The sequence below is a fragment of the Symsagittifera roscoffensis genome, chromosome 5 (assembly GCF_963678635.1).
Source record: "Symsagittifera roscoffensis chromosome 5, txSymRosc1.1, whole genome shotgun sequence".
NCBI lineage: Eukaryota > Metazoa > Xenacoelomorpha > Acoela > Convolutidae > Symsagittifera > Symsagittifera roscoffensis.
Window position 1 is genome coordinate 25,775,175 of NC_087066.1, and position 25,387 is coordinate 25,800,561.

A 25,387-nucleotide genomic window follows, 5' to 3' on the forward strand; every position below is an offset into this window, starting at 1 on the left:
GTTCTTTTTAGTATTCTTCTGCTAAAATAACTAACAAAACTGTTGCTAATGCAGGGGTAATTTTTGCCTTTTTTTGCATTTAAGAAGTGTTAGAATTAGAAAAACGAGAAAGTGGAGAAAAATTACGAAAAGAGTAGAAATATCTTTTCTACTGAGTAAACTGGGTATCTTTTGTGAATTTTTTAAGTTTCATACCTGATTAGGTGGTCAATGGTTTTGCAGAGAGAGAAAAAACATTCCGATTAAGGAATAGATAATTATTATTGGCTGGAAAAAAATTAGAAAAAAGAGAATCGCATATTCTAAAAAGTCGATTATGAGAAAAATACAAATTTGAAAAAAAAGTTTGAAAATATTGAAAGAAAGGTAAAAATGAATACTTTAATTGGTTCTACTGAGGAGGAAAGAAGCATTTGAAAAATGATTTGCTCTGTCAAATTTTGTAAAGTTTTTTCATAGTTTTAGTCATTTGTGATTCAATTGTGTATTGATTTTTGACAAATAGGTTGGATAAGAAGAGTTTTTGGTGAAAGGAGGTCTGGGTGTTTCGGTGTTAACTTTCTAAGTCTTGTTTTTTTGTGGGATGATTAGATGTTTGTAGGAGGTAGATTGGTTTTAAGCTAATTGATCATGTTGAATTTTGTCTTTAGGCTTATTTAATATTTTCTTTTGGAAAAATGCGGGGTATAATTTGAAACAACATCGTTGATTTTTGTATTGATTGATAGAAGCGAGTTGCAATTTTTTTAGGATATTTATGTAAGTTGTCAAATAAAAGTGTAGTGCTTATTTTTGACCTGGAGGTCTTTGAGTTTTAGTTACAGATCTAGTTCAGGTTGGAGATATATCGGCTAAAAACAGTGATGGTGTTTGGAGAGAAATGAGATTATATCAACTTATTTTGACTGGCTGACTTAAAACTAGTTATTTCGAGAGAGAAACTGAATCTTCGTGATTAAAAATTGTTTAGAGTTTTTTCAACAAATGTTATTAAAGTTGCCTATTTTATCAAAAGGTTTCTGAAGTTCTATTGTTCGAAATATTTTAGATTGTGGAATAACAGTTTTGTATCTTTTTCTTGGTTGATTTCTAAGGCGAGATGATTACCATCGTTGTGATTATTTTTGGTTTCGGGTATTACGGCTTTTTCTGGCAATTTACGATTGATTATTAATTTTGAGTTTTTATTTTTTGAGGTTTATCGAATGTTTTTTTTTGTGGATGATTGCTTAGATGACTGAAGTTTGTTGTTGTCTGTTGTACATTGTTTTCTGTGGTTTTGTCAACAATGTGTAGTCCTGTGAAGGAGTATGATTGTGTTAATTCTCGAACGGCGTGTTCTTTTGAGTAGTATGCTAAGAGATTATTTCAATGCTGTACGATTTTCGATTTTTTTTGTTGTGATCTTCAAGTTTTTATGTGACCTCTGTAGGTTTTTCTATATTTTGAAATGTTTCTTTTCGGATAGTTTTTAGCTCTTTGAATAATAAAAATAGCTATTAAAAGAAATGTTGCTGTCTTTAAGTTTAATGCTGCTGTTATTTGAGGTTGAACATTGTGTCTTTTTAATAATTTTTTTGCATAATTTTTCTTTATTTCATTATTTTTTTCTCTGTTTAAAATCCATTTTGTATCCAGAAGCTATTTTGAAAATTTGTGGACTGTGAAAGTGGTCTTCGTCATGAGTGTGAAGTGGTCAAAATTAACAAATTGAATATTTTTTGGTTTGACAGTAACCTTGTGCGTGGTTTTGTGAAGAGTTTGCTGTGAACATTATTAATTTTTGTGGTTTTTGGTTAAAAACCATTTCATATGGCAATAGTCCAAATGTTGTTGTGACTTGAGAAGTATTTGCTAATGGGATGAAATTTACGTCTGCTGACCATTCGATGTGTTTTTTTCTGTTTCCATTTAATATACTTCTAAGGTATTCTTATGATTAATGCCTTCAACTAGTCCAATTGTCCATGGGGCATGGTCATGATATTATAGAGTTGACATAGTGTAATGATTTCGTTATTTAAGTACTCTGTTCCATTGTCTGTGACAAGAATTTCAGGTAGTCCATTTGATGCTATCCAGTGTTCGTAAAATAATGTGTATGCCTTTTAAGAGTTAAAGTGAGGTACAGGGTTGAGTGCTTAATAGTGTGTTAATGAATCAACTGTTACCATTATATACGAAATTCCTTCTGAGGAGGTTGATTTAGGGCCTTTGGTATCAAATGAGTTTCGGTGATTGAAATATAAACCTTGTCATTTAAAGTCATGCTTTTCTGCTATTTGCTTTTGAGGTTGGAAGGGTTTGTTTAGTTGACGTGTAATGCCATAAATGCAAACGTTTTTTGTCCATTTTGGCGGGTTTGGGAATAAAAATTTTTAGTGGAATTTGAATAGGTTTTTCTGATCCTGCATGTTTTTTTGTATGCAGGGAACGTGAAAATTGGAATGCAAAAAAATTAAGCTTAGGGGGGACAGGGTACTTTTGTTTCTAGAGAGTGGTATTCTAAGAAGTCAGTGTTTTCGTTTTATATTTGTGACAAATTTTAAGTTTTCAGATGACAGGGTTAAGGTTTTGGTATTTCTGTAACAACTGAAGTGTCATTGTTTCTGTGCTTGGCAGAACAATATTCTGAATTTAATTTTTTGAGAGATATATTATCAAAGAGGTCTTGTAAATTAAACATCTTATGGATTGTATATTTTTGATTTGGTTCGGAAGGGCTTGGCAAATTTTTGATTTCTGTTAGATTTTCCTTTTCTTTAAATGGAAATGATTTGTTTTGTTGTGGTTTTTGTTTAGATGTTTTTCGTTGTGTTTTATTTTTTATCCATTAATATTATGGTATTGGTTTAAATGTTTTTTTTTCCTAATAAATCTTCTTCAAAGTGGTTATTTTGGCAATCAAGGTTTAGTGGAAAAAGGTCTAGGTGTTTATTTGTTTATTTGTTTAGCATTTGTTTAGTTTTTACGGCGTTTTTACATTCTAGTCGTGGTGATGTTACGTCTTTTGCAAGAAAAATTTTTAGATTTTCTGGTATTTCTACAGTTGTTTCTCGTGCTATCAATTCAAGTGGTGTACTTCCACTAGGTGCATCCGGTAGGTATTCATTAAAATAAGTTCAAATCTATATACTCTCTGGTTCGGATTTAAGTTTTGTGTAAATATGAAAATTATAGGTTTATGATCTGTAAAGAAAACTGTTGGATGTTTTGATCCAAAGATTAAGAATGCATATTCTGTTAATGTATTTCTTATGGCTCTGCATTCTCTCACAAGGCTAGAGAGTCTGAGTTCTTCACGTCTAAAATGTCTTGAATTTCCTGATATTAGGTTCCTTTTAATTGTACTTTTTTGTGATTGTAAAAATGCTGCGTCAATTCCAAATTTGGAAGCTTCGCAAATTGCATAAAATGTTTGATTTGAATCTGGGATTGTATTTGAAATTTGTTCTGTGAAATGAAGCATTTTTGATGTTCTTATTTCCTTTCAAATTATTGTCTAAGAGTATTATAAAATCGTCTGAGGTTTAATTGCATTTCATAAACATATTTGCTTAAGAAGTTTAGCATTCCAAACATTTCTTGGATTTTGTTTCTATTTGTTGGTTTGAGTTTTGGAAATGTGTCTTTTCGGGGTCTTAAAGGTGTTTTGTGGTGCTTTCAATAATATGTCCACGGGTAAGGAAAAAATTGGATTTATCTGGGGCTGCTTATTTGTTTTCGTTTACCGAGTTTTGCCGGTGTTTGACTAAAATTTAAATATTTCTTGTTTTGTTTGTGACTGTATGAAAACATCGTCCATATATAATAACATTTTTACTGAGGATTAGTGACAGTTTGCTCATTATTGCAGAAAATGCTGCTGGCCTATGGATAACCATAGAATAGTCTATTGAATTTTTATTGCTGACTTCCAGTAACAAATTGTGTCACTCAACGTGATTGTTCGTCTAATGGTATTTGATTGTGTGCGCTATTCATATCGGCAGTGGTATACTTTTGTCCATTTTTGTTCATCATCTAGAGAATTTAATTATCGTGCGTCTAGAACGATTCTAAATAAATCTCCTTTAGCGAGAAAAATAACTGGATTGATAAATGTTTCCTTTGGGTTTTTGTTCTTTGTTTACTGGTGACATAATTTGATACTGTTCGAGAATATCTAAACGTCTCTTTACTTTGTCTTGTAAGTGTGTTCGTACTTATTTACGCGTTGTTTTTGGAAAAGTGCGTTGGGTTTAAGTGACAGATGAAGCGAAGGATGTTTTTTTCAATCATCAAATTTTGATGTGGCTTAAATCATGGGATTTTTTGATGATATTTCTGCTAATTGTTCAAGTTCTTGCTGTTCTTGCTGTTTGGTTTGAGAATGTTGAAAGTTAAACATCGTTAGAAAACAAAAATTGTTGTTTTTAAATTGTATATTTTGAACTTGGAACATTAGTTTAAAATCAAAGCAATATGTGTTTTGTTTTGAATCTGTCGTTTATTATAAATGGATAGATCTTCATTAAGAATTGTTTGACAAATATCTACTATTTTTAAAATATACTTCAATCTGATGGCTTTTTCATGGGTAGGGTAAAATGTTGCATTTGTTTTGCAATATCCTAAAAGGCCTTAAGGAGGTGTGATTTTGTATGGCGAGTTATTGTATACATGTAGTGCTATTATATCTGTATTTGTATCTTTAGCGTGTTTGATTGGTAAAATCGTTATTCGAAAAATTTAGGAAGTGGCTTGAAATCATTATCAGACTTATAAAACTTCTTATTTTGATGTATTTGATTGATAGAAAAGTTAGAAACATTCTTTGTTAGTGATTTTAGATTTTTGCTTTGTTGATTGTAAATATGGTAAAAGTTTGAAAAATGGAGGATCTTTATGTAATCTTTGCAAAAACGTTAGGGATGTGTTTTTGAGTTTCGCATTTTTGTCTTTGATTTGTAATTTACTGTTTGAAACGACGTTGATATTTGGGATACAAAATATGATTCTAACTAAATTATGTTTAATGTCTGTTTTGTGGAATATTTAAATGCAGGGTTTCAGTAAAAGTTTGTTTTGTTCCACTGTTCGAATTGGGATAAAATTAATTGCGTTTTTCCATAATTTGTTAAAATTGTGCCTTGTGCAGTGGCTACTTTACTAGAACTTTTGTTGGGATTTTTTTGGAGTGCAGGTTTTGATTTTCAATCCATTTAGGGATAATAACAATGTTTGATTCTGCATTAGAGTCGGTTAAAAATTATATTTGAAGGTCTGGTGGTTGAAAGTTCTATCTTTCTATCTTTTTGGGCTGTCTAAAAGAAATGGAATGTCCAAATTTTTTTTTTTGGTGGTGATATTCCATTCGTTGTTTTCTGGTATTTTTTTTCATCCTTGAATTAGTTTCAATTTTATGTGGAGTGTAATTTGTGGTTTGTTGATTGTTACCTTGTTCTTGATGATTAGAACTAACAATATCATTTTGGTAATGATTCGAATCAATTCGTTTTTCGTTTTCAAGTTCTAATTTAAGAATGTTAACAATATGGGTGTTTTCTGTGTCACTTTCGTCATCTGTGCTCTCACCATGTAATTGGCCTAATTGTAGTTCTGAAGTTTCCGTGTTGGATGGTCTGAAATGAATTCATCTGAAGATTGTACTTGATTAATATGTCTCTGATGTTTTGGTGTAATACTTCTGTTCAAATTTTAAGAATTATTTCGATGAGAATAGTTTATTAATTTGTTTTGATAGTTGTTATTTCTGTTTGCGGAATTGTCACGGGATCTATTATTATACTAGGTTTTATTTGGTCTATTGTTAGAATAATTTTGTGATCTATTATTTGAGTGATTTCTATGTCGTTAGTTTGAATAATTTCGATTTCGATAATTTGATGAATTTTGTGACCAGTCATAAGAGCAATTTTTACTTTGAGGATTTGAAAATGCGCGGTTTCTAAACTCTGAACTAGTAGCATTTGATCTAGAATAATAGTTTTTATATTGATTGTTTTGACTATTTATTCTGCGATCTCTATTTTGTGAACTTTTTTGTAACTTTTGTTGATCTCATGGAGTTTTTGGGAGAATGTTTCGAATTGAGAGATTGTAATCTGTTATTTTTAGAGCTATTTGGGAACGGTTTTCTTAGGATATTTTTACTTTGAATTTTTTTATTTGTTAACTTTTAATTTTTTTTTCATGTAATGATAGAAAAATTTGCTTGGTTCTTTGTGTTTTAGTGGTCTATTAAAATTGTTTTGTTGTTTTTGTCTGCATTCAAGCGTGTTGTTTCCATATCTACGATAATAAATACATAAGGTTAGCCTTTGAAATTTGGATTCTTTTCGTAGATGTTTAATATTTGAGTAATTTTTTTTCTAATTCATTCTCAGAGTCTTGGAAATTATTATGTGAAAAGGTTGCTTGAGCATTTTTTACATATTTTTATTTGAAGTTTTCCGTTTATTCCAGTTTCATATTGATTTCGGCTGGTTCTAATTTGTCTAATAATTTTTGGAAAATCTATATCGGGCTCTCGGATTGACGATGGATATGATGCTCTCTTTTTTATTGCAATTTCGTGTAACTGTGGTGTTAGTGTCATCATTAAAATTTTGGTCATTTTCTTATTTTTGTTTTTATGAGTTTTAAGCTTTTTGTACTAGGGTTTCAATTCTTATTGCGAGTTGTTTTCTGGTTTTACTTAGAAGTCTACGAATTTCATTGCATAAAACTCTTTGAAGTTGTTTGTTTCTTTCATAGTCTAACTATTTTGATAACTCTTGTGTGAATCGTTTACAGTCGGATTTAATTTCTATGGGTAAGACTGAAAACCATTTTGAGCTGCGCCATCAAGTGTGGTTTGTATTAATGTTGTACGCCCATGTATCCAATTTTGATGAAGTGGTGTTTTTATTAGTACTGGACCTATGATTAAAATTAGGTTTGCTGTAACTGCATCTAGGTAGTCTTCTACTGAATACTCATGGTCTGTTCCAATTTTGTTAGAATACCGTTAGTAGTTTGTTAGATAATTTTGATGATAACCCAGCCATAAGGTTCAAAAATATCTACTTGATAAAAATCATCTGGTTGGTCAATGATATTCCAATTATCTCTTCGTGGGTTGTTTTTGTTTTGTTGATGGTTTGGGTTACAGAAATCTTCACCTTAGGAATAGTGTGCTTCAGTTCTTGTAAATTGCCTGTTTGTTGGATGTTTATTTTCATGAAAAAATTTGTAATTTTTATTGCGGCCTTTTAGAGTTTTTCGTTTTTCATTAAAAACACTAATTGAGATATGGTTTTGGTATCTGTTGGGTGTAATCATGTTTTTGAGATTGATTTTGTGTTGTGTAAATTGAATTTGCTAAAGGGTTGCTAGTATGATTATCATTTGCGAAAAAATGATAATTGTGATTTGCGAAATTATTTTTGTTTGCGTGTTTTTGTTTGTTTGATTGTCGCGTTTTAGTTTTTGCTCTATATGTTTGATAATTCAAATGAGAATATTTTGGAATAACGGATGGTTTAACAGTTGATTGTATTGTTGTTTGTGGGAGGGGTAGGAGTATTTTTTTTATATAATGTTGTGATTGTTGGATGAATAGGAGAGATACATTGTTGTGTTGTTGTAGGTATTGTATCAACTACTTCTTCGTTTATAAAGTGCAATCTTGTTGTGTCAGAATTCTAGTACCAACAAGCATTTCCTGTGTAATTATAAAAGTTGATTTTGAACTATAATTACTTGTTCTATCATTAATAATAGTGTTATAATTTAATGTGTTGCATCAATGGAGTTACTATTAAATAAATTTTGTGTTCGGAGACAGTGACGGTTGCTGCATTTGATATATCGTTAGTTATATTGACAAAAAAAGATGACACCAATCAGGGTCCCATACATACTCTGTTTGGTCTGCTAATATAGTTTCATCGTCTGATGTTTGTGGTCGGAATTTTTTTCTTGCTGTTGAGATTAAGTCTAAATTGTGTACAAAATAGTATGTTATGAACCATGCTAGGATTCTTTGTAGATCATTTTTTACTATTAATGATATATCATTATCGGTGAGTGTTTAACAAATTGAGTCTAAGAGTTAAGAGAAAAGGTTGATTTCATGTCCTATTTTTGCATTTCGAGATGTTTGAGGTGGTGATTTAATTCACAATACGTTTAATTAAACCTAACTTGTGTTGAAAATAACCTATAATGAACCATGCTAAGATTATTCTTACGTCAATTTTAACCATTTGTCATGTTTTGGTTATCGGTGAGTGTTTGACGAATTGAGTCTTTAATCGTGAGGAAAGATTTATTTCTCGTCTTACTATCGCGTTTCGAGACGTTTGCGATGCTGATAGTTTGATAGAACGTTTGGTTCGATTCTAGTATAGATAAATAATTATAATTGACAGAAAAAACATCATTTTTGAAAGTTGAGTTTGCTTTTTCGTCCAATGTATATTAACATTATTACTGAGGATTAGTGAAATTTTGCTCATAATTGCCGAGAATAATGCTGGCCATTGAATTACCATAGAATAGTCTATTGAATTCATATTGCTGACTTCCAATAAAATACTTTAGTCAACGTGATTGTTTGTCTAATGGTTCTTGACTGTGTGCGCTCTCCATATCGGCAGTGGTATACTTTTGTCCATTTTGATTCATCAATTAGAGAATCTAATTATTGTGCGTCTAGAACGATTCTAATTAAATCTCCTTTAGCGAGAAAAATAACTGGATTGATAAATGTTTCCTTCGGGTTTTTGTTCTTTGTTTACTGGTGAGAGAATTTCATACTGTTCGAAAATATCTAAAAGTCTGTTTACTTTGTTTTGTAAGTGTATTCGTACTTTTTTACGCGTTGTTTTTTGAAAACTGCGTCGGGTTTAAGTGAAAGATGAAGCGAAGGATGTTTTTTTTTCAACATGAAATTTTGATGTGGCACAAATTATGGGATTTTTTGATAATATTCCTGCTACTTGTTCAAATTTTTGCTGATTGGTTTAAGAATGTTGAAAGTTGAACATCGTTAGAGAACAAAAATTGTTTTTTTTTTTCAAATTGTGTACTTTGATGTTGGAAAGTTAGCCGTAAAAGTAGGTTTTTGTGAAGTAATTTTTTTTTGTTTTGAATCTGTGGTTTGATTCTTAATGGATAATTAATCTTTAAGAAATGTTGACTGACAGATATCTACTATTTTTAAAAAATTTATTCACTCTGAATGCTTTTTCTTGGGTAGGGTAAAAAGTTGCGTTTGTTTCGCAATATCCTTAAAAGCCTTAAGGAAGTGTAATTTTGTATGGCGAGTTTTTGTATACAGGTAGTGATATTATATCTGTATTCGTATCACTTGCATGTTTGATAGATAAAATCGTTACTCTAAAAAATTTATGAAATGGCTTGAATTCATGATAAGACTTTTAAAACTTCTGTGTATTTCGATCAGTGTTATATTGATGTACTTGATTGATAGAAAAGTCAAAAACATGTTTTGTTAGTGACTTTAGATGCTTCCTTTGTTGATTGTATATTGGTTACAACTTTGAAAAAATGGAGGATCTGTTTTTAATCTTTGGAAAAATGATAGGGATGTGTTTTTGGGTTTTGTATATTTGTCATTGACTTGTAATTTACTGTTTAAAACGTTGATATTTGGGATATAAAATATGATTCTAACTAAATTATGTTTAATGTCTGTTTTGTGGAATATTTAAATGCAGGGTTTCAGTAAGAGTTTTTTTTTCCACTGTTCGAGTTGGGATAAAAGTAATTGAGTTTATCCATAATTTGTTAAATTTGTGCCTTGTGCGGAGGCTACTTTACTAGAACTTTTGAGGAGGAAACTTTTGAGGTGTAAATTTTAAATTTCAATACATATAAAGATTTTAACAATGTTTGATTTTGCACTAGAGTCGATTAAAAAATATTTTTCAAGGTCTGGTGGTTGAACGTTTTTTTTTTTGGGCTGTCTAAAAATGTGAAAATTTTTTCTTTTGGTGGTGATATTCCATTCCTAGTATTTGTTGGCGTATATTTTATTCTGGTATATTTTATTCATCCTTGAATTTGTTTCAGTTCAATGTGGAGTGTAATTTGTGGTTTGTTGGTTGTTATCTGGTTCTTTATGGTTTTCGTATTCATGTTCTATTTTAAGCATGTTAACAATCAATGTGTTTTCTGTGTCACCTTCGTCATCTGTGCTCTCACCATGTAAATAGCTTAACTGTAGTTCTAAAGTTTCCGTGTTGTCAATACCTGGATGGTCTGAAAATGTTTCATCTGTAGATTGTACTTGATTAAAATGTCTTTGATGTTTTGGTGTAATACTTCTGTTGAAATTTTGTGAATTATTTCGATGTGGTGATTGAGAATAGTTTCTTGATTTTTTTTGATAGTTGTTATTTCTGTTTGCGGAATTGTCACGGGATCTATTATTATACTAGGTTTTATATGGTCTATTATTAGAATAATTTTGTGATCTATTATTTGAGTGATTTCTATGTCGTTAGTTTGAATAATTTCGATTTCGATCATTTGAAGAATTTCGTGACCAGTCATAAGAGCAATTTATACTTTGAGGATTTGAAAATGAGCGGTTTCTAAACTTTGAACAATTACTTCTAGTAGCATTTGATCTAGAATAATAGTTTTTATACTGATTGTTTTGACTATTTATTCTGCGATCTCTATTTTGTGAACATTTTTGTAACTTTCGTTGATCTGATGAAGTTTTTGGGAGAATGTTTCGAATTGAGAGATTGTAATTTGTTGTTTTTAGAGCTATTTGGGAGTGGTTTTTTTAGGATAATTTTACTTTGAATTTTTTTATTTGTTAACTTTTAATTTTTTTTTCATGTAATGATAGAAAGATTTGCTTGGTTCTTTGTGTTTTAGTGATCTATTAAAATTGTCTTGTTGTTTTTTGTCTGCATTCAAGCGTGTTGTTTCCAAATCTACAATAATAATTACATAAAAGTTTGCCTTTGAAATTGGGATTCTTTTCGTAGATGTTTAAGATTTGAGTAATTTTTGTGCTAATTCATTATCAGAGTCTTGGAAATTATTATGTGAAAAGGTTACTTGAGCATTTTTTACATAGTGTTACTTGAAGTTTTCCGTTTATTCCAGTTTCATATTGATTTCGGCTGGTTCTATTTTGTCTACTAATTTTTGGAAAATCTATATCGGGCTCTCGGATTGATGATGGATATGATGCTCTCTCTTTTTTTGCAATTTCGTGTAATTGTGGTGTTAGAGTCATCATTAAAATTTTGGTCATTTTCGTATTTTTATTTTTATGAGTTTTAAGTTTTTGTACTGGGGTTTCAATTCTTACTGCAAGTTGCTTTATGGTTTCATTTAGAAATCTACGAATTTCATTGCATAAAAAAATTTGAAGTTGTTTGTTTCTTTCAGAGTCAAAAAATTTTGATAAATCTTGTGTGAATCGTTTCCAGTCGGATTTAATTTCTATGGGTAAGACTGAAAAACATTTTGAGCTGCGCCATCAAGTGTGGTTTGTTTTAATGTTGTACGCCTATGTATCCAATTTTGATGGAGTGGTGATTTTATTGGTACTGGACCTATTATTAAAATTAGATTTGCATTTAGATTGCATTTAGGTAGTCTTCTACTGAATACTCATGGTCTGTTCCTGTGAATACCGTAAGTGGTTTGTTAGATGTTTTTGGTGATCCAGCCATAAGGTAAGAATTCATTGTCATCTGAAGTGATTCTGCTGTGTTTGGTATTTGTGTAAAATTTGTAAGTTGAGTTTTTGTAATTTCATGTTGTTGTAAGTAGTAAGATAATAGGATTTTGTTTTTCATTGGGTTAGCTTGGTAACTTTGAGTATTTATATGGTTTTGGGATTGCGTTTTATTGTTGGTTGTGCCAAGTTTTGTCGTTGAGTAAAATGTTGTTGTGTTTGTTGTGTTTTTTCTGAGTTCACTCTAGTTTCGAAAATATCTAATTGATAAATATCATCTGGTTGGTCAATGATATTCCAATTAATTCTTCGTGTTAGTTCTTTATTCTTTGGGTCAATTTCTTTGTATTTTTGTTTGTTTGGGTTAAAGTAATCATTAGCTTAAAAATAGTGTTTTTCACTTCTTGTAATTTGCCTGTTTGGTGGATTTTTATTTTGTTGAAATATTGGGTAATTTTCAGTGCGGTCTCCTAGAGTTTTTCGTTTTTCAATAAAAAAACTAATTGAGATACTTGAAATACTGGTTTTGTTATCTTTTGGGTGTAAGTATGTTCTTGGGATTGATTTCTCGTTGTGTAAAGTGAAGTTGTTATTGGGTTGCTAGTATTTTTATCATTTGCGAAAAAATCATAATTGCGTGTTTTTGTTTATTTGATTGTCGTTTGTTTGATTTTAGTTATTGGTCTATATGTTTGATAATCCATATGAAATTATTTTGGAACAAAGGATGTTTTAACAGTTGATTGTAGTGTTGTTTGTGGGAGGAGTAGGGGTATTTTTGTTATATGGTGATGTGATTGTTGGTTGAATAGGAGAGATACTTTGTTGTGTTGTTGTAGGTTTTGTGTCACCTACTTCTTCGTTTATAAAGTGCGATGTGGTTTGCTGTGTCAGGTTTCAGAATATCTTGTTGTGTAAGATTTCTGGTATCATTAAGCGATTCCTGTGTATTTGTAAATGTTGATTTTGAACTATTATTACTTATTCTATCATTAATTATTGTGTTATACTTTAAGGTGTTGCATCAATGGAGTAACTCTTAAATAAATTTTGTGCTCGGAGACAGTGACGGTTGCTGCAGTTGAAATATCTTTAGGTATATTGACAAATAATAGATGACACCAATCAGGGCCCCATACATAATCTGTTTGCTCTGCTAATATAGTTTCATCGTCTGATGTTTGTGGTCGGAAATTTTTCTTGCTGTTGAGATTAAATCTAAATTGTGTAAAAAATAATCTGTTATGAACCATGCTAGGATTTTTTATAGATCAAATTTTACTATTTGTGATACATAATTATCGGTGAGTGTTTCTTAAAATGAGTCTAAAATTTAGAAGAAAAGGTTGATTTCTTGTCTGATTATTGCATTTTGAGATGTTTGAGGTGGTGATTTAATTCACAATACGTTTAATTGAATCTAACTTGTGTTGAAAACATTTAAAGAAATGGCTAAAACTCTTCGTACGTCAACTTTAATTATTTCTCATTTTTTGTTATCGGTGAGTGTTTGACGAATTGAGTCTAAAAAATGAGAGGAAAGATTTATTTCTCGTCTGACTATTGCGTTTCGAGACGGTTGCAATGCTGATAGTTTGATAGAACATTTCGTTTGATTCTAATATTGATAAATAATAGTAATTGATAGAGAAAACATCAGTTGTGAAAGTTGAATTTGCTTTTTGTGAGTTTTGATATATTCTGTGAAAATTTTCGGGAAAACTAAAACTATTTCATCTGTTTGTTTTGGTGTGGTGGTTGATTTGATGAATTTGGTGGTAAAATTTCAATGGTAAATTTTCTGTAATGTGAAGTGATATTACTAATGCCTGGTAGATAGTGATCAAGTACTTGTCTTCTGATTTTTTTTTCATGAAATTCTTGTTTTCCTTGGCTATTTCCAATTTCGAACAATTTGCGATTAGATAATGGCAAAAATGTACTTGTCAACTAGCGGGATTGGTTTTTGGGTGATTGACAATGGGAAACAAATGTCAAAACTTTGTCGTATTCAATCATTTTTTGTGCGGAATTACGGTTAATTTTTCAACTTTCAATATGCCTTATTGGTTGATTGCAATTATAGAGCCTTACCGGTTTACGAAGGTATGAATTTTTAATTCTGCCATTACTTTTTATAGATGATGGTGTTGTAAGTTCTGAATCGGAAAAACTTTTTTGGTCAACTTTGGGTATATTTTTGTCGTCAATTAAATCTCGAAAACTTTGAAGTTTTTGTATTGTAGTTGTGTCAGATTCTAAAACTGTGTTCCGAGTTTTGGAAAATTTTTTTTTGTTTAATAATTTGTTTTTGTTTTGTGAGTATTAACTCCTGTCTTGCTGTTTTTTGATCTGATGTATCCTATTTTTTGTTTTTGTGGTGTAATTACAAGATGGTATTTTTTGTTTTTAATGAAAAAATTGTGGGGAACTATTGGTTGTTTGTTTCATAGATTATCTCATGAAATAAGTGTCAGAGTGATGGTTGCGAAATCCCGGATTATAATTTCCTTTTTTTGAACTGTTAGTTATTACAATTGTTGTGGGGCTATTTCTTACCTTGGGGCATACTTTGTCGAGTGTAAACGGGTTGGAGAGAGAGTATATCGATTCGTTAGAATGAATTTGTATTTTCTCGGTGGCTAAATTTTTTTTTTAAGAAAAACTTACTTAATCTTACTTAGAGTTGTGATATTTGATCAGGGGTTGGAGAATAGTAAATCAATTCACAAGGTTCAGGTATAATTAGAACACAAATAGTTCGTTAGATATTATTTTAGATCTTTTTAAGTTTATGGTCTAAATTCAAACTTTAAACTTGAAAACTATCGAGGCCTATCCATGTTTTTCAATACTCTAAATTTTTTTTTTAATTTAGTGTTTAAGACCGGGTCAACTCAGAGGAGGGGCTCAAGTGAAGGATGAGTAACCGAAGTTCTTCGCCGTTTCTCTCAATTAACATGCTTAGTTGTTCAAAAATTTCTATTAACCTTGGGTCGCTAGTAAGGATTGGAAAATCAATCGAAATTGAGGTCAATAGACACTTTTTACTAAAAGGTGTGGAGAACAAAATTGTTCTGAGTGATACAACGAAAGACTTGACGATCAAATATTTTTAAACGAATTAAGATTTACAATTAAATTTAAAAATTAAAGATCCAAGGATAGCCTTGATGATCTGGTTTATAGAAAATTTAGATTATTTCAAAACAAGGATAGGCCTTGAATATTTTAAGTTTAAAGTTTAAGTTTAGGGAAAAATTTTAATTTTTAGAAAAGGTTGATTTAAAATTTAAAAATTAAAATGATTTTAATTTCTGATTGATTATGGTAATGTTTTAGATGAAGAAACAAAGAATTATTAGCTATGAAAAGATGAGTTTACAAGTCCATGAAAAGCATGGGATTTTTTACAATTTTAATAAATTTAGCTTTTAATTATCCTCAAACTAATTTTTCTATTTTTTATTCAAAAAACTTTAAGTTTACAAAAATTTTAAAATTACTGCAGATTTGATAAAATGAAAGAAATTTGTAATTTTTATCAGTCGTTATTATGTTATATAATATGGTTATACATCATTGAGAGGTATATGACTTGAGAATTAATCCTACTGCTCCAAGAAAAAATTTTTCAAGTTATTGAATGAAAATCTACTGCAATGAGAATTTTGTAGAGATATAATCGTTGCAGTCTGCGTCGTTTCACAAAATAGGGGTTCGGTCTGCTGTTCAGGTTTTGACCTGGTGTTTGCCATATCGTTTGGACTAATGGATTAGACTTACTGAGACGTAGAGATATACTTAATAAGTTTTCTATACCATTGAACATTTTTTGATGTGTTTTTGATCTTATTTCGATTTTGAATTTGCTATATCTAAATTTGTTGAAGTCTTGTTTCAGACTGTTACACGCACCAGATGAGTTTAAATCCGGGGTCGCTCACTCATAGAATACTTTTATATAAGGTACACCGTCTGTTTGTCTCGCTATTTTATTTTCGGCCGGATAGGTTTGTGCAACTTTTTAGTCTAATACCGATCTTAATCTTACACTTATATCTCCTAGTCTAATAGATCTAGTGTTTATTGGTATTTGCGAGTTAGATATCAGAAACTGGTCTGAAAGAGAACGACTGTCTTCTACGTTATATTTATTTTGTTCTGTTGCCGAAACTATGAATAGTTTCAGCGTTACAAATAATTGTAAAGTCTAGTTATGAATCATGATTGGTTAGTTAGGAATACTTTATTGAGATAGTTTTATCAATAATATAATTGGATATAAATACTAGCTTTAAACTGGTTCCATTTGCTCTTATACGAGAAGTATTTTACTCAAATTGCACATAAATTTTGTTGAATAACTTGTTGAATTTAAAAAAATTATTGGCAATTATTTTTTTTCAGCTGTCAGATACTAACCGTTTTATCATCATAGGTGAGCGCCAGATTTCGAAAAAGTCGGTGCTTCGGAGTCTGCAATAATTTAGATTCTTCATCGAATATTTTCTGGTTGTGAATATGTGAATATGGGTGCGAGTGTGCGTGTGCGTGAGTGCGTGCGTGTTGTTGCGTTTATTATGACCAAATATTGAAGTCAAACGTTTCATTTTTACCATCTGGTGTAGTGACATATTCGAAAAGCTCTTCAGTTTTCTACTGAGGGACGACAACGCTTTTTTTCTCAACTTCTTTGCTCACACGGCAATTTAATTTTACAAATAGTTTGGATCGCCCTTTTTTCAGGCGTTCAGAGAGACATGAAAACTGGTTATTTGAAGTCCAATCGCCCGTTGATTATGTGCTTCATTCCAACTTACAAGGAATCACTGGACTCAAAAGCGTTTGCTGTTCGAGCCACATGGGGCCGAAGGTGAGATAATAAATGACTTTAATGCAGTTTTTGCGGGCTCAAAACTCTTCAGTTCAGTTATCTATTATTTGATTGTATGTCTAATTGTACTTGATAAAATTCCTCCCATGGATGTATTTCCTAGAAATGGCTCGCTGTTTTCAAAATTTAACACTCAAAATAGAAATTTCACTTAATTTTTAAACACATGGGTGCAAACTTGCATTATTGAATAATTTAGAACAAAATTGAATTTAACTATTTATTTACTAAGGTGTGACCGAATGATTTTTGCTGCCGACGAAGTGAACAAGACATTCCCAACAATCAAAATGGGCTACCCTGGTCGCAAGATGCTCTGGGCTAAAGTGAGAGACACTTTCGAATACTTCTACGACAACTATCTTGACCAGTACGACTGGTTCTACAAGGGAGACGACAACACTTATGTCATAGTTGAGAATTTGAGATCATTCCTCGCTAAGTATGACCCGGACAAGCCATGGTTCTTCGGCCATAGATTCAAGGCTTTCCTGGTGGTAAGTCACTATGGTTCTCTTTTATTCATCTTTATAATTCCATTTTTTTAACAATCTAAACTCTTTCAGCCAGCGATAGAAGTGGCTTTTCCATTTTTTGTTCAGACCATTTGAAAAATGAGGAGTAACTTTGTATTCGGATGTATTTTATTTTTTTTTATTTTTTTGTTTTTCAGGCGAAATCAGCTGCCACAATTAATCAGTTCTTATCACATAGTCATACTGTGCTGATTTAAATTAACCGGACAAAACGCGTTAAACTTGAAATTTAAAACTCGTTTTTCGCAAATTGGGATGAGTTTAGGTAAAAACTTATGAAGACAAAACTTGTTTGAAATTTAGCAGAATTGATATGGTGTAATTTGTTTTGCGAAATTTGGGCCCAAAATTTTACCCCAAAAATGGGTCATTTTGGCTTTTCTTAGTTAATCAAAAATTACGCCAACAAATACCCAGTCGATCGCAGACATAATTACATCAAAGTTAGCTCCTTACGGAGCCCAACAAACTTTAAGAAGGTTATACTCTCCAAAAAAAATTGCAAATCGTTTAAAAATTGTTTTTAATTAAATAGTTGGTATTTTATAGTAAAAACGACCTTTTTTGTCTATCAAACAAAAATAAATTAACTTAAACAATGTTTTGGAGAATATACCCTTCTTAAAGTTTGTTGGGCTACGTAAGGAGCTCACTTTGACATAATTATGTCTGTGATCGACTGGGTATTTGTTGGAGTAATTTTTGATTAACTAAGAAAAACCAAAACGCGTTTAACTTGAAATTTGAAACGCTTTTTTCTCAAATTGGGATGAGTTTAGGTAACAACTTATGAAGACAAAACTTGTTTGAAATTTAGCAGAATTGATATGGTGTAATTTGTTTTGCGAAATTTGGGCCCAAAATTTTACCCCAAAAATGGGTCATTTTGGCTTTTCTTAGTTAATCAAAAATTACGCCAACAAATACCCAGTCGATCGCAGACATAATTACATCAAAGTTAGCTCCTTACGGAGCCCAACAAACTTTAAGAAGGTTATACTCTCCAAAAAAATTAGCAAATCGTTTAAAAATTGTTTTTAATTAAATAGTTGGTATTTTATAGTAAAAACGACCTTTTTTGTCTATCAAACAAAAATAAATTAACTTAAACAATATTTTGGAGAATATAACCTTCTTAAAGTTTGTTGGGCTCCGTAAGGAGCTAAATTTGATGTAATTATGTCTGCGATCGACTGGCTATTTGTTGGCGTAATTTTTGATTAACTAAGAAAAGCCAAAATGACCCATTTTTGGGGTAAAATTTTGGGCCCAAATTTCGCAAAACAAATTACACCATATCAATTCTGCTAAATTTCAAACAAGTTTTGTCTTCATAAGTTGTTACCTAAACTCATCCCAATTTGAGAAAAAAGCGTTTCAAATTTCAAGTTTAACGCGTTTTGTCCGGATAATTTAAATCAGCACTGTATTAAAGCCCTTACAGTTGTGATTCAAAAAAATTGAGAAAAGCCGGTTTGAAATTGTCGGGAAAAACCGGTTTTAATTTATGGTCATTTGAGCGATTGAAGCGAGCGAGCAGGCTTCCAATAGCTTATTTTAGTAGCTTATAAGCTTACAATAGCTTAATTAAAGCCGTAAAAATTTACTTGAGTAAAATTAGTTTTTTGAGCATTTTAGCGCCTTTTGGACTCAAATTTGGAAACATTTTGATTTTTTCAAGTTTCTTATTTGTTTTTTTTAGTCTACTGTTGCTTATTTTACTATCCAAAATCCTTAATCTCTAGTTTTTTTGTTCAGATCCTTTTTTATCAATCCACGCAGAAAAAACGTCTCGGAATCGAAAAAACTGTTTTATTGTATTTTTAAGTTTATGGCCGGAACATTCTGAGCTAGCTGCACAGTAACAGGCTATCCTTGTATTGCTTTCGATTTTGCGTATTTTTGGCGCGCACAGCTTTTTTTTTTTAAAAAGAAGGCTATAAACCAAGTGATACAAAACCTATGCTAAATGAAAATGACCTAGGACAATAGTATTTTAACACGCTAGATTGTAAATGAGTTCTGCTAAGATAAATTTACCTACTTAACTTAAAGACTAAAAAAATCTGACACGCTTCATCAATGTGCAGGAGGGGTACAACAGTGGTGGTCCTGGCTATGTCCTCAGCAGAGGAGCTTTGAGACTCCTGGGTCCCACACTTAAAATGAAGACAATCAACTCCACCTGCATGCCTGGAAACCAGACTGGCACATACAGGGGCGAGGACTTCAGAATGGGTTAATTTAAAACTCTTCAGTGAAAAAATTCTCTGTAGAAATCACCTCAATAATTGAAAGCATGAAACTGCTAAAAACATTTGGTTTTTCTGTTTTACGGCCAAAAACTGATCTTTCTTTATAAAGATTTTTATTGAAAACAGAAGCTCAGTTAACAGTTTAGTAAATTTGGACCGTATAACAAAAAATAACCAAAAATTTTTTAGAAGATTTATTTGCAGGCTAATTTTCAATATGCTGAAAAGATTTTTTTTTCTAAAAAAAAATATAGGCAGAGGAACTATATATTAACCCTATATCTTTGAATAGCATGTTCAATGTGTAAAAGCCAGTTTTTTTTCCAAAATATCCTATTTTGCCTTAGGAGAGTGTTTGGAAAAAGTGGGCGTGGTGCCGTCTCGAACCCTGGACGAAAAGGGGCGTGAACTCTTCCACGTGTTCAATCCTGACGGCGAATTGACAGCTATCAAAAACACAGAGTGGTATCACTTTTTCAATTACTACACACACAAATCGGTCAGTATCAGACAAGTCAAACTCTAGCTAGTCAAATCTCTATTGTTGTCAAAGTGTTCATGTAGCGAGTGATAAGTTTGTCACAAAAGTAATGATGAAGTAATCCCAGTCAACTCAGCAGTCTGAGTTACATAACCGATGACGTGATGTGAGGTTATGTTGATGTATGTGTATACGTAGAGTTGGCTGTGCCATATATACCACAAACATGTTGAAAGGCGAACGCTCTTTTCCCTCTCAGGGATTCGATCCATTGCCGACCCAAAGGGTCCCCCTCTGTACTGTTTTGAGAAATCCATTTTGGCGACGGAACCTGAAAATTTTCTACAGGCACCATTGGCGCCAAAAAATATTTATTTTGAGGAGGGAGCACGCGCCAAAAAAAACGCGATTTTTTTAGTCAGAATTTTCCAAAAAAAGCAAAAACGCCTACTTTGGCATGTTTTTTCAAAATTTTGCCTGCGGTTGGGAGAACTCGGAAAATCGATTTTGTCGACCTAAAAAAAAGGTCGACAAAATTTTGAAAATTTTTAAAAAATTTTTGAAAATCCGTCCCCCCTCGACAAAATACTAGATCCGCCCCTTGACCTAGTACAATAATGTTTTAGCACGCTAGATTGTAAATGAGTTCTTTTTTGTAAAGTTAAATTTATCTACTTAACTCTAAAGATTTTTTGAAACTCCGCCCCTAGATCTGAAAATCCTAGATCCGGCCCTTGTTGAAAACCTATTTTTGTTACTTAAACAATTTGCCTTATATTCTTCACTTAGTTCTTACGTAAGCCCAGGAAATATTTTCCAGTTAATCAGAACTAAAAGTTCCACGAAACCTGTACAATTCACGGCACATTCAAAACATGCTCTCATTGGCTAATTCCGCTATCTTACATAAGTGCATAGTGTTACCTAAGTGCACAATCAGTATAGAGACAAGCAGGAGTGGATCTAGGATTTTCTTGAGGAGGGGGGTGGATTTTCGAAAAAATTTCGAAAACTTTGTCGACCTTTTTTTTAGGTCGACTAAATTGATTTTCCGAGCTCTCCCAAAGCACTTAAGACCCTGTTTTTTTTTGAATTTGAAAAAAAAATTGAAAAAAAAACAGGCCAAAAGGGCATTTATTGGAAAATTTTGACGCTTCCCGCTCATAATTAGTATATTTTTGGCGCCAAAAGCGCTTTTAGAAAAAGTTTAGGGTCAGTCAGCGAAAAATGGATATCTCAAAATAAAATACTACAAAGGGGGACCCCTCGGGTCGGCAGGGGGTCGAATCCCTAAAAAAAGGCGTCCGCATCGACCCCCTCCCCTAATTCTGCTGGTGGAGACAAGTCTCCTTTCTTGGACGTTTTTTTTTTTTGAAAAATTTGTTCTAAAAAAAACAAATACGGAAGACGGCTCTAATGTTCTCAATTTAAAAACAAATCTCTAAACTTTTTAATAAATTTTTATTCAGATAGTCTTAACCTTAACCTCATCGAGCAAAAATTTGCAACCTTCAATAAAATTTGTCATTTGACATAGAAAGAAAATTGTATCTTGATTATTTTTAACAGCAAAAAAATTAATTGAAATAGACAGCAAAAAAAATAATTGAAAATTTTGAAAGTTTTTTTAAAAAGTATTGAAAATTTGTCCCCCCCCTCGAGAAAATCCTAGATCCGCCCCCTTGACCTAGTACAATAATGTTTTAGCACGCTAGATTGTAAATGAGTTCTCTTTTGTAAAGTTAAATTTATCTACTTAACTGTAAAGATTTTTTGAAACTCCGCCCCTAGATCTGAAAATCCTAGATCCGCCCTTTGTTGAAAACCTATTTTTGTAACTTATACAATTTGCCTTATATTCTTCACTTAGTTTTTACGTAAGCCCAGGAAATATTTTTCAGTTAATCAGAACTAAAAGTTTCACGAAACCTGTACAATTCACGGCACATTCAAAACATGCTCTCATTGGCTAATTCCGCTATCTTACATAAGTGCATAGTGTTACCTAAGTGCACAATCAGTATAGAGACAAGCAGGAGTGGATCTAGGTTTTTCTTGAGGAGGGGGACGGATTTTCGAAAAATTTCGAAAACTTTGTCGACCTTTTTTTAGGTCGACTAAATTGATTTTCCGAGCTCTCCCAAAGCACTTAAGACCCTGTTTTTTTTTGAATTTGAAAAAAAAAATTGAAAAAAAAAAACAGGCCAAAAGGGCATTTATTGGAAAATTTTGACGCTTCCCCCTCATAATTAGTATATTTGGCGCCAAAAGCGCTTTTAGAAAAAAGTTTAGGGTCAGTCAGCCAAAAATGGATATCTCAAAATACTACAAAGGGGGACCCCTCGGGTCGGCAGGGGGTCGAATCCCTAAAAAAAGGCGTCCGCATCGACCCCCTCCCCTAATTCCGCTGGTGGAGACAAGGCTCCTTTCTGGGACGTTTTTTTAAAAATTAATTGCCGGAAAAATTTGTTCTAAAAAAACAAATACGGAAGACGGCTCTAATGTTCTCAATTTAAAAACAAATCTCTAAACTTCTTAGTAAATTTTTGTTCAGATAGTCTTAACCTTAACCTCATCGAGCAAAAATTTGCAACCTTCAATAAAATTTGTCATTTGACATAGAAAGAAAATTGTATCTTGATTATTTTTAACAGCAAAAAAATTAATTGAAATAGTTTGAACTTCAGAAGGAGGTTCTGGAGCTCAGATGAAACGGATCCCCTGTAGACGCTTTCAAACATAAATCGGATAGATATATTTATTTTAGCTCATGTATTTTGGCCTCAGTCCCAAAAAGGGTGTCGGAAAATTCAGGTTGTCGCCAGTCTTTTATGGCAATTAATTTAAAATTAAGCAATGACATATGAATTAAATTACGAGGGGGGGGGGGGGGGGGGGGGGGCGGATTTTCGAAAATTTTGACGACCTTTTTTTTCTTTTTAGGTCGACCAAATTAATTTTTCGAGCTCTCCCAAAGCACGGTTTTGTCCCTATTTTGGCCAAATTTTTTGCTCCGCAGGCAAAATTTTGAAAAACAGGTCAAAAAAGGCGTTTTTAGGCACTTTTTAGAAAATGTTGACCAAAAAATCGCGTTTTTCCGGCGCACGCTCCCCCCTCAAAACCAGTATATATTGGCGCCAATTACACTTTTACAAAATTTTTAGGGTCGATCACCATTAATGGATATTGGAAAATAGTACAAAGGGGGGACCCTTTGGGTCGGCAGGGGTTCGAATCCCTGAGGGGGGAGGGGGGAGGGAGGGAGGGTGTCCGCTCTCTTTGCCCCCCGTAAATTCGCCCCTGCTACAGTTGCCAGAAGCGTTTCATATCAAATCCCACGCCCTATCAGCGTGACCGTACAAATTGCTGAGAATTTATAATTGAAAAATTAAAAAACAGAAGTAGATATTGGAAAAATTTTGCTATCAAGTTTTGTAGTACTTGATTGAGATACGTTAATTTTTGGTTGCAGTAGTTCAATTAGTGTATACCTTTTTTTAACTTGTGCGTCCTAAAATTATCGTAGAGACGTCAATAAAAACTGAATATGGATCATTCTAGAAAAAGATTAGCTTATTTTGAGAAATTTTAACTCTGATTTACAAATTGCGATAGTTTTAAGTACAACAAGACTGCTCGTATCAGGGCAAAGCCCTGAATGTTCCGACTGCCTTTGAACGTTTAAGGAGCAGTAATAATCTATAAAAGTAAAATGTAATAAAATAAAATGAAAAATTTTTTTTCTAAAATTTGAAACTTTTTTTACAACAATCATCTCCCCACACGCCATATAAAGTACAAAATGATAGATTTCGCTCCTTGTAACAAATCAATTATGGCAAACAAGCTTCTTTCAACCAATTTGGAAAAATTTCTAAGACGGATTAAATCTCCGCTTACGCGTTAATAGCGCGAAATATATCGCGCGTTAATTGTCCCAAATTGGCCAAATTGGCCAAATTGGCAATTTTTAAACTCCATAACTTTACGAAAAATGATCACAGGTGAAATATCTTTTCAAATTTAAGCTCAGGACAACAATACCTTTTGAATGATATAAAAAAATTCCGTCAAAAATGGCTAGTTAAAAAGTCGAAATTTGTCTGAAGAAAAAAAAACCCACCCCGACCGAAAGTCGGAACAATAATAACTATTGAACCTTCTTGAAAATAAAAGAGCGTAACTATTATGCAACACACTTTGTAAAATTTTCTAGAAGCAAAAATTTATTTTCCAATTAATTTTTTTTGGAATGTTCTTCTTAATTGCCTACATTACGTCGTCAAAAAAAGCTATAACTTTGAAATTTTTTTGGATAATTTGATATTTGGATCTTTGTTAACAATCCGGATATTTTTTGGTTTTTGATATCAATTTTCCCAGGAGCCTAAACTCCTAAACTTCAGAATTACTGCTAAATGACTCTTGGAAACATTTCAGAATTATGGTTCGGGAACATTTGTAAGCCTTATTGCGTCTGGTTTTTGGTTTTAAAGTATTATAGGCACTTTTTACCACTTTCTTTATACAACATAGAATACAACAAAAACACATCACATATGTTTCATATAGAAACAGTTTCAACTAAGAAGAACATATTCTTCCACGTGAAGCTATATATTCTAACATTGACTCAAATTAGAAATTTTGATTGCAGTTTAAATGCGGAACCACACTCAACATAATGTGTGCTATGTTTTTGGTGGCCTGATTTAGCTTAGTACTTTAGGTTGAAACAAAAAAAAGATTATGACAGAAATATGTGGGAAATCAAAATAATAATTCAAGGACGTATATTTTAAGTTTTAATGAAGGAAATGAAGAATAACTTGAAGAATAATATTAATGAAGAAGAACAACTTCTGAAATTTAATTGTAAGTCACATGCCCAATTTGAGATCAATATTTGACAAACGCATATCGAAACAAAAGTTGAAACATAAAGTAGCACTTCGACCCGGTTTTATCAAAAAGTTTTTTCTGCTCCAGGGTTTCGACTGTTGTTCGGAGAATTCGATCAGTTTTCACTATGTGGGACCACAGTACATGTATGCCATGGAATACATCCTGTACCATCTACAACCACACGTACTACAAGTGCAACAAAACATGCAATCTTGAAGATACTTGAAGACATCTTGAATACTGATTTGAAGCTGTTTTGTTGAAACTGAAATCTATTATTGTTGATCTAGTACTGTTATCATCTATATAAAATTTGACTTGAATTATGTTATGCTTGGAAGGTTGGTTCCGAATCATGCAACTAAACTGTAATAAAAATTTTAACGCTCAATTGACATTTTTCAATATGGGCTAAGAAAAAAAAAGATGTTGAAAAAATAGTGGTTTTTTGTCTCCTAATTTTCTCTAAAACGTAAGGTCAAAAAATCCGATAAACTGAGCTACATTTGGCTACATTAAGCAAGACAAAATTGACTGAAACTTCAGAATAGCTTCTTTTGCGTGCTACTTATTTAAAAAAAATCAAAAAATTAAGAA

The 25,387-nt window shown here is 32.0% G+C and overlaps 1 protein-coding gene across 1 annotated transcript in view; it reads left to right on the forward strand.

Annotated features, from left to right (window-relative positions):
• The window catches only part of LOC134846668 (glycoprotein-N-acetylgalactosamine 3-beta-galactosyltransferase 1-like), a 36,668-nt gene extending 11,662 nt beyond the window's left edge, over positions 1-25,006 (forward strand). Inside the window, exons 2-6 of the mRNA XM_063864052.1 lie at positions 16,466-16,592; positions 16,846-17,110; positions 19,240-19,387; positions 19,752-19,903; positions 24,875-25,006. Of these exons, the coding sequence (XP_063720122.1) occupies positions 16,480-16,592; positions 16,846-17,110; positions 19,240-19,387; positions 19,752-19,903; positions 24,875-25,006 (810 nt within the window). The 5' untranslated portion in view covers positions 16,466-16,479. The remainder of the gene's footprint in view (positions 1-16,465; positions 16,593-16,845; positions 17,111-19,239; positions 19,388-19,751; positions 19,904-24,874) is intronic.
• Positions 25,007-25,387: the final 381 nt, after the last annotated feature.